The sequence below is a fragment of the Eupeodes corollae genome, chromosome 1, assembly GCF_945859685.1.
Source record: "Eupeodes corollae chromosome 1, idEupCoro1.1, whole genome shotgun sequence".
Taxonomy (NCBI): domain Eukaryota; kingdom Metazoa; phylum Arthropoda; class Insecta; order Diptera; family Syrphidae; genus Eupeodes; species Eupeodes corollae.
The window spans coordinates 120,922,266-120,932,924 of NC_079147.1; the positions used below are offsets into that span (position 1 = coordinate 120,922,266).

The 10,659-nt window shown below is 20.7% G+C and overlaps 1 protein-coding gene across 1 annotated transcript in view; it reads right to left on the bottom strand.

Moving 5' to 3' along the window:
* Nucleotides 1-314: 314 nt before the first annotated feature.
* LOC129943382 (probable serine/threonine-protein kinase clkA) overlaps nt 315-10,659 on the bottom strand; it is a gene marked incomplete at its 5' end in the record, with an annotated part of 86,297 nt that continues 75,952 nt past the window's right edge. Inside the window, 2 exons of the mRNA XM_056052788.1 lie at nt 315-346; nt 5,651-6,308. Coding sequence (XP_055908763.1) covers nt 315-346; nt 5,651-6,308 — 690 coding nt within the window. The remainder of the gene's footprint in view (nt 347-5,650; nt 6,309-10,659) is intronic.

A 10,659-nucleotide genomic window follows, 5' to 3' on the forward strand; every position in this document is an offset into this window, starting at 1 on the left:
CCGCCTATCCTTCCGACGAAAACCAATTCCAGCTCCAAGACCTACCTTAAGGGTCGATGACCTCAACGGAAACCCAAGTTGCTGTCCTCGGTCAACATGTGATCTGCGGGACGCAGATTTTTGAGAGGGCGGCAGTTATCACGGTCAGGCATTGACCTGATACAAAAAAGTGCATACGCGGCACACGAGCGACGGATGTCGTCGAACATTGCCACCGGGAAATCTGAGGCGAAGATATGCATGGGAACTGCATATCAGCAGAATAAAAGTAAAATCAAGTCAATGCAATGTAATTTAGAATTTAAGTTAGGCATTCAATTTTGGTACCTTGAGCAGTGCGGTAGCGCTGAAATAAATATTATAAAGTGATTAGAAAAAAGTCGTGTTTCATTTATATCCGGACCAGTGGAGGTCCGAAGAAATAATTCTTTGGAACTTCGCATAACTAAAGTTCGTTATTGTTATTGTTATTGTTATTGTTATTGTTATTGTTATTGTTATTGTTATTGTTATTGTTATTGTTATTGTTATTGTTATTGTTTTTGTTATTGTTATTGTTATTGTTATTGTTATTGTTATTGTTATTGTTATTGTTATTGTTATTGTTATTGTTATTGTTATTGTTATTGTTATTGTTATTGTTATTGTTATTGTTATTGTTATTGTTATTGTTATTGTTATTGTTATTGTTATTGTTATTGTTATTGTTATTGTTATTGTTATTGTTATTGTTATTGTTATTGTTATTGTTATTGTTATTGTTATTGTTATTGTTATTGTTATTGTTATTGTTATTGTTATTGTTATTGTTATTGTTATTGTTATTGTTATTGTTATTGTTATTGTTATTGTTATTGTTATTGTTATTGTTATTGTTATTGTTATTGTTATTGTTATTGTTATTGTTATTGTTATGTTATTGTTATTGTTATTGTTATTGTTATTGTTATTGTTATTGTTATTGTTATTGTTATTGTTATTGTTATTGTTATTGTTATTGTTATTGTTATTGTTATTGTTATTGTTATTGTTATTGTTATTGTTATTGTTATGTTATTGTTATTGTTATTGTTATTGTTATTGTTATTGTTATTGTTATTGTTATTGTTATTGTTATTGTTATTGTTATTGTTATTGTTATTGTTATTGTTATTGTTATTGTTATTGTTATTGTTATTGTTATTGTTATTGTTATTGTTATTGTTTATTGTTATTGTTATTGTTATTGTTATTGTATTGTTATTGTTATTGTTATTGTTATTGTTATTGTTATTGTTATTGTTATTGTTTATTGTTATTGTTATTGTTATTGTTATTGTTATTGTTATTGTTATTGTTATTGTTATTGTTATTGTTATTGTTATTGTTATTGTTATTGTTATTGTTATTGTTATTGTTATTGTTATTGTTATTGTTATTGTTATTGTTATTGTTATTGTTATTGTTATTGTTATTGTTATTGTTATTGTTATTGTTATTGTTATTGTTATTGTTATTGTTATTGTTATTGTTATTGTTATTGTTATTGTTATTGTTATTGTTATTGTTATTGTTATTGTTATTGTTATTGTTATTGTTTATTGTTATTGTTATTGTTATTGTTATTGTTATTGTTATTGTTATTGTTATTGTTATTGTTTTGTTATTGTTATTGTTATTGTTATTGTTATTGTTATGTTATTGTTATTGTTATTGTTATTGTTATTGTTATTGTTATTGTTATTGTTATTGTTATTGTTATTGTTATTGTTATTGTTATGTTATTGTTATTGTTATTGTTATTGTTATTGTTATTGTTATTGTTATTGTTATTGTTATTGTTATTGTTATTGTTATTGTTATTGTTATTGTTATTGTTATTGTTATTGTTATTGTTATTGTTATTGTTATTGTTATTGTTATTGTTATTGTTATTGTTATTGTTATTGTTATTGTTATTGTTATTGTTATTGTTATGTATTGTTATTGTTATTGTTATTGTTATTGTTATTGTTATTGTTATTGTTATTGTTATTGTTATTGTTATTGTTATTGTTATTGTTATTGTTATTGTTATTGTTATTGTTATTGTTATTGTTATTGTTATTGTTATTGTTATTGTTATTGTTATTGTTATTGTTATTGTTATTGTTATTGTTATTGTTATTGTTATTGTTATTGTTATTGTTATTGTTATTGTTATTGTTATTGTTATTGTTATTGTTATTGTTATTGTTATTGTTATTGTTATTGTTATTGTTATTGTTATTGTTATTGTTATTGTTATTGTTATTGTTATTGTTATTGTTATTGTTATTGTTATTGTTATTGTTATTGTTATTGTTATTGTTATTGTTATTGTTATTGTTATTGTTATTGTTATTGTTATTGTTATTGTTATTGTTATTGTTATTGTTATTGTTATGTTTTGTTATTGTTATTGTTATTGTTATTGTTATTGTTATTGTTATTGTTATTGTTATTGTTATTGTTATTGTTATTGTTATTGTTATTGTTATTGTTATTGTTATTGTTATTGTTATTGTTATTGTTATTGTTATTGTTATTGTTATTGTTATTGTTATTGTTATTGTTATTGTTATTGTTATTGTTATTGTTATTGTTATTGTTATTGTTATTGTTATTGTTATTGTTATTGTTATTGTTATTGTTATTGTTATTGTTATTGTTATTGTTATTGTTATTGTTATTGTTATTGTTATTGTTATTGTTATTGTTATTGTTATTGTTTTGTTATTGTTATTGTTATTGTTATTGTTATTGTTATTGTTATTGTTATTGTTATTGTTATTGTTATTGTTATTGTTATTGTTATTGTTATTGTTATTGTTATTGTTATTGTTATTGTTATTGTTATTGTTATTGTTATTGTTATTGTTATTGTTATTGTTATTGTTTATTGTTATTGTTATTGTTATTGTTATTGTTATTGTTATTGTTATTGTTATTGTTATTGTATGTTATTGTTATTGTTATTGTTATTGTTATTGTTATTGTTATTGTTATTGTTATTGTTATTGTTATTGTTATTGTTATTGTTATTGTTATTGTTATTGTTATTGTTATTGTTATTGTTATTGTTATTGTTATTGTTATTGTTATTGTTATTGTTATTGTTATTGTTTTTGTTATTGTTATTGTTATTGTTATTGTTATTGTTATTGTTATTGTTATTGTTATTGTTATTGTTATTGTTATTGTTATTGTTATTGTTATTGTTATTGTTATTGTTATTGTTATTTGTTATTGTTATTGTTATTGTTATTGTTATTGTTATTGTTATTGTTATTGTTATTGTTATTGTTATTGTTATTGTTATTGTTATTGTTATTGTTATTGTTATTGTTATTGTTATTGTTATTGTTATTGTTATTGTTATTGTTATTGTTATTGTTATTGTTATTGTTATTGTTATTGTATGTTGTTATTGTTATTGTTATTGTTATTGTTATTGTTTTGTTATTGTTATTGTTATTGTTATTGTTATTGTTATTGTTATTGTTATTGTTATTGTTATTGTTATTGTTATTGTTATTGTTATTGTTATTGTTATTGTTATTGTTATTGTTATTGTTATTGTTATTGTTATTGTTATTGTTATTGTTATTGTTATTGTTATTGTTATTGTTATTGTTATTGTTATTGTTATTGTTATTGTTATTGTTATTGTTATTGTTATTGTTGTTATTGTTATTGTTATTGTTATTGTTATTGTTATTGTTATTGTTATTGTTATTGTTATTGTTATTGTTATTGTTATTGTTATGTTATTGTTATTGTTATTGTTATTGTTATTGTTATTGTTATTGTTATTGTTATTGTTATTGTTATTGTTATTGTTATTGTTATTGTTATTGTTATTGTTATTGTTATTGTTATTGTTATTGTTATTGTTATTGTTATTGTTATTGTTATTGTTATTGTTATTGTTATTGTTATTGTTATTGTTATTGTTATTGTTATTGTTATTGTTATTGTTATTGTTATTGTTATTGTTATTGTTATTGTTTTGTTATTGTTATTGTTATTGTTATTGTTATTGTTATTGTTATTGTTATTGTTATTGTTATTGTTATTGTTATTGTTATTGTTATTGTTATTGTTATTGTTATTGTTATTGTTATTGTTATTGTTATTGTTATTGTTATTGTTATTGTTATTGTTATTGTTATTGTTATTGTTATTGTTATTGTTATTGTTATTGTTATTGTTATTGTTATTGTTATTGTTATTGTTATTGTTATTGTTATTGTTATTGTTATTGTTATTGTTATTGTTATTGTTATTGTTATTGTTATTGTTATTGTTATTGTTATTGTTATTGTTATTGTTATTGTTATTGTTATTGTTATTGTTATTGTTATTGTTATTGTATTGTTATTGTTATTGTTATTGTTATTGTTATTGTTATTGTTATTGTTATTGTTATTGTTATTGTTATTGTTATTGTTATTGTTATTGTTATTGTTATTGTTATTGTTATTGTTATTGTTATTGTTATTGTTATTGTTATTGTTATTGTTATTGTTATTGTTATTGTTATTGTTATTGTTATTGTTATTGTTATTGTTATTGTTATTGTTATTGTTATTGTTATTGTTATTGTTATTGTTATTGTTATTGTTATTGTTATTGTTATTGTTATTGTTATTGTTATTGTTATTGTTATTGTTATTGTTATTGTTATTGTTATTGTTATTGTTATTGTTATTGTTATTGTTATTGTTATTGTTATTGTTATTGTTATTGTTATTGTTATTGTTATTGTTATTGTTATTGTTATTGTTATTGTTATTGTTATTGTTATTGTTATTGTTATTGTTATTGTTATTGTTATTGTTTTTGTTATTGTTATTGTTATTGTTATTGTTATTGTTATTGTTATTGTTATTGTTATTGTTATTGTTATTGTTATTGTTATTGTTATTGTTATTGTTATTGTTATTGTTATTGTTATTGTTATTGTTATTGTTATTGTTATTGTTATTGTTATTGTTATTGTTATTGTTATTGTTATTGTTATTGTTTTTGTTATTGTTATTGTTATTGTTATTGTTATTGTTATTGTTATTGTTATTGTTATTGTTATTGTTATTGTTATTGTTATTGTTATTGTTATTGTTATTGTTATTGTTATTGTTATTGTTATTGTTATTGTTATTGTTATTGTTATTGTTATTGTTATTGTTATTGTTATTGTTATTGTTATTGTTATTGTTATGTTATTGTTATTGTTATTGTTATTGTTATTGTTATTGTTATTGTTATTGTTATTGTTATTGTTATTGTTATTGTTATTGTTATTGTTATTGTTATTGTTATTGTTATTGTTATTGTTATTGTTATTGTTATTGTTATTGTTATTGTTATTGTTATTGTTATTGTTATTGTTATTGTTATTGTTATTGTTATTGTTATTGTTATTGTTATTGTTATTGTTATTGTTATTGTTATTGTTATTGTTATTGTTATTGTTATTGTTATTGTTATGTTATTGTTATTGTTATTGTTATTGTTATTGTTATTGTTATTGTTATTGTTATTGTTATTGTTATTGTTATTGTTATTGTTATTGTTATTGTTATTGTTATTGTTATTGTTATTGTTATTGTTATTGTTATTGTTATTGTTATTGTTATTGTTATTGTTATTGTTATTGTTATTGTTATTGTTATTGTTATTGTTATTGTTATTGTTATTGTTATTGTTATTGTTATTGTTATTGTTATTGTTATTTTATTGTTATTGTTATTGTTATTGTTATTGTTATTGTTATTGTTATTGTTATTGTTATTGTTATTGTTATTGTTATTGTTATTGTTATTGTTATTGTTATTGTTATTGTTATTGTTATTGTTATTGTTATTGTTATTGTTATTGTTATTGTTATTGTTATTGTTATTGTTATTGTTATTGTTATTGTTATTGTTATTGTTATTGTTATTGTTATTGTTATTGTTATTGTTATTGTTATTGTTATTGTTATTGTTATTGTTATTGTTATTGTTATTGTTATTGTTATTGTTATTGTTATTGTTATTGTTATTGTTATTGTTATTGTTATTGTTTTTGTTATTGTTATTGTTATTGTTATTGTTATTGTTATTGTTATTGTTATTGTTATTGTTATTGTTATTGTTATTGTTATTGTTATTGTTATTGTTATTGTTATTGTTATTGTTATTGTTATTGTTATTGTTATTGTTATTGTTATTGTTATTGTTATTGTTATTGTTATTGTTATTGTTATTGTTATTGTTATTGTTATTGTTATTGTTATTGTTATTGTTATTGTTATTGTTATTGTTATTGTTTGTTATTGTTTTGTTATTGTTATTGTTATTGTTATTGTTATTGTTATTGTTATTGTTATTGTTATTGTTATTGTTATTGTTATTGTTATTGTTATTGTTATTGTTATTGTTATTGTTATTGTTATTGTTATTGTTATTGTTATTGTTATTGTTATTGTTATTGTTATTGTTATTGTTATTGTTATTGTTATTGTTATTGTTATTGTTATTGTTATTGTTATTGTTTTGTTATTGTTATTGTTATTGTTATTGTTATTGTTATTGTTATTGTTATTGTTATTGTTATTGTTATTGTTATTGTTATTGTTATTGTTATTGTTATTGTTATTGTTATTGTTATTGTTATTGTTATTGTATTGTTATTGTTATTGTTATTGTTATTGTTATTGTTATTGTTATTGTTATTGTTATTGTTATTGTTATTGTTATTGTTATTGTTATTGTTATTGTTATTGTTATTTGTTATTGTTATTGTTATTGTTATTGTTATTGTTATTGTTATTGTTATTGTTATTGTTATTGTTTTTGTTATTGTTATTGTTATTGTTATTGTTTGTTATTGTTATTGTTATTGTTATTGTTATTGTTATTGTTATTGTTATTGTTATTGTTATTGTTGTATTGTTATTGTTATTGTTATTGTTATTGTTATTGTTATTGTTATTGTTATTGTTATTGTTATTGTTATTGTTATTGTTATTGTTATTGTTATTGTTATTGTTATTGTTATTGTTATTGTTATTGTTATTGTTATTGTTATTGTTATTGTTATTGTTATTGTTATTGTTATTGTTATTGTTATTGTTATTGTTATTGTTATTGTTATTGTTATTGTTATTGTTATTGTTATTGTTATTGTTATTGTTATTGTTATTGTTATTGTTATTGTTATTGTTTTGTTATTGTTATTGTTATTGTTATTGTTATTGTTATTGTTATTGTTATTGTTATTGTTATTGTTATTGTTATTGTTATTGTTATTGTTATTGTTATTGTTATTGTTATTGTTATTGTTATTGTTATTGTTATTGTTATTGTTATTGTTATTGTTATTGTTATTGTTATTGTTATTGTTATTGTTATTGTTATTGTTATTGTTATTGTTATTGTTATTGTTATTGTTATTGTTATTGTTATTGTTATTGTTATTGTTATTGTTATTGTTATTGTTATTGTTATTGTTATTGTTATTGTTATTGTTATTGTTATTGTTATTGTTATTGTTATTGTTATTGTTATTGTTATTGTTATTGTTATTGTTATTGTTATTGTTATTGTTATTGTTATTGTTATTGTTATTGTTATTGTTATTGTTATTGTTATTGTTATTGTTATTGTTATTGTTATTGTTATTGTTATTGTTATTGTTATTGTTATTGTTATTGTTATTGTTATTGTTATTGTTATTGTTATTGTTATTGTTATTGTTATTGTTATTGTTATTGTTATTGTTATTGTTATTGTTATTGTTATTGTTATTGTTATTGTTATTGTTATTGTTATTGTTATTGTTATTGTTATTGTTATTGTTATTGTTATTGTTATTGTTATTGTTATTGTTATTGTTATTGTTATTGTTATTGTTATTGTTATTGTTATTGTTATTGTTATTGTTATTGTTATTGTTATTGTTATTGTTATTGTTATTGTTATTGTTATTGTTATTGTTATTGTTATTGTTATTGTTATTGTTATTGTTATTGTTATTGTTATTGTTATTGTTATGTTATTGTTATTGTTTTGTTATTGTTATTGTTATTGTTATTGTTATTGTTATTGTTATTGTTATTGTTATTGTTATTGTTATTGTTATTGTTATTGTTATTGTTATTGTTATTGTTATTGTTATTGTTATTGTTATTGTTATTGTTATTGTTATTGTTATTGTTATTGTTATTGTTATTGTTATTGTTATTGTTATTGTTATTGTTATTGTTATTGTTATTGTTATTGTTATTGTTATTGTTATGTTATTGTTATTGTTATTGTTTATTGTTATTGTTATTGTTATTGTTATGTTATTGTTATTGTTATTGTTATTGTTATTGTTATTGTTATTGTTATTGTTATTGTTATTGTTATTGTTATTGTTATTGTTATTGTTATTGTTATTGTTATTGTTATTGTTATTGTTATTGTTATTGTTATTGTTATTGTTATTGTTATTGTTATTGTTATTGTTATTGTTATTGTTATTGTTATTGTTATTGTTATTGTTATGTTATTGTTATTGTTATTGTTATTGTTATTGTTATTGTTATTGTTATTGTTATTGTTATTGTTATTGTTATTGTTATTGTTATTTTTGTTATTGTTATTGTTATTGTTATTGTTATTGTTATTGTTATTGTTATTGTTATTGTTATTGTTATTGTTATTGTTATTGTTATTGTTATTGTTATTGTTATTGTTATTGTTATTGTTATTGTTATTGTTATTGTTATTGTTATTGTTATTGTTATTGTTATTGTTATTGTTATTGTTATTGTTATTGTTATTGTTATTGTTATTGTTATTGTTATTGTTATTTGTTATTGTTATTGTTATTGTTATTGTTATTGTTATTGTTATTGTTATTGTTATTGTTTATTGTTATTGTTATTGTTATTGTTATTGTTATTGTTATTGTTATTGTTATTGTTATTGTTATTGTTATTGTTATTGTTATTGTTATTGTTATTGTTATTGTTATTGTTATTGTTATTGTTATTGTTATTGTTATTGTTATTGTTATTGTTATTGTTATGTTATTGTTATTGTTATTGTTATTGTTATTGTTATTGTTTTTGTTATTGTTATTGTTATTGTTATTGTTATTGTTATTGTTATTGTTATTGTTATTGTTATTGTTATTGTTATTGTTATTGTTATTGTTATTGTTATTGTTATTGTTATTGTTATTGTTATTGTTATTGTTATTGTTATTGTTATTGTTATTGTTATTGTTATTGTTATTGTTATTGTTATTGTTATTGTTATTGTTATTGTTATTGTTATTGTTATTGTTATTGTTATTGTTATTGTTATTGTTATTGTTATTGTTATTGTTATTGTTATTGTTATTGTTATTGTTATTGTTATTGTTATTGTTATTGTTATTGTTATTGTTATTGTTATTGTTATTTTATTGTTTATTGTTATTGTTATTGTTATTGTTATTGTTATTGTTATTGTTATTGTTATTAATTAACGAATCGCGGATTCGTATATGAAAAAAAAGCGAACGCCAACCCCTGAGGGGCTGGCCCAACGGTTCGACTTACGGAATAAATAAACGGTTATTAAATTTGACAATATATTTATTTAACGACTAATCAGGTCCGGGCTCACAATTGAACTGATTCACTTAAAACTAATTCCCTAAAATAACACCTAACGGCGTGCATCGATGATTGCTGCGTCAGCGACCTTGATACTCGTAGTGTCGGTGCATTCACCTCAATGCACCGTTGTCCAGAATATGATACCCACCAATCGTGGGAACTTATGAGAATATGCTGTTATGCTGAATTGGCAAATCATAGTCGCGCGTGTTGGCGCGAGGTGTTAACTCCTCCCCCTTTGAAAATCTACGTCCCGTAGATCAGTATTTTAAGATGAGATGTTAGGGGTAGGTAGCACCGGTGGTGGTAGGATTTGGATCTTTGGTAAGTCAATCTTCCTGTGCAGCTTGCGCCATATCATCCATACAACTATTGCCAATATCAGGAGGATCGTCACATCCGTAGCAGTATAGGTGTTTAGCCGATATGATAGGCCATTCAGGATCTTGATGTTCTTGATGCTCATGTCATGAAGGTATTCGATGTCCACTTTGTTCACTTTCAAGGATGTGTTGGTTAAAACTGGTGGAAGCGCTTGAAGCGATGTTGCCGTCAGGCTAACAAATGTTCTGTTATTTAGTCGAATTGATTCATTGTAGAGCTGGATCAAATATGTACCGGAGAGATCCTTTGATGTGTTCTTGCTATATAATTTTCCTTGGAAGTTTGTGACAAATATCGTGTCTTCCTTGATCAGTTCCGTAATACTGGCTGTATTGGTACGAATTGCACAATTAGCGTGCCCTCCTTTAAGCAACCGAACTACGCATCCCTCTTCTTCCAATTTTTCTAAAGAGCTTTCATCACAAGTCGTCATGTTGCCCATACTAAGGCAGTTGGATATTATGCCATAGGTATCTTCATGGTTTGCTAGAATCTTAGAATAAGGTAGGTCGACTTGCTTTCCTCCCAGGATTGACGCTCTGGTCAATAACAAGTTGTACTCAGTCCTGCTGACTTTAGGCATAGATAGTACGTACAGTAGGATGGAATCGTTGGTATAGACTGATGGTTTACCAAAT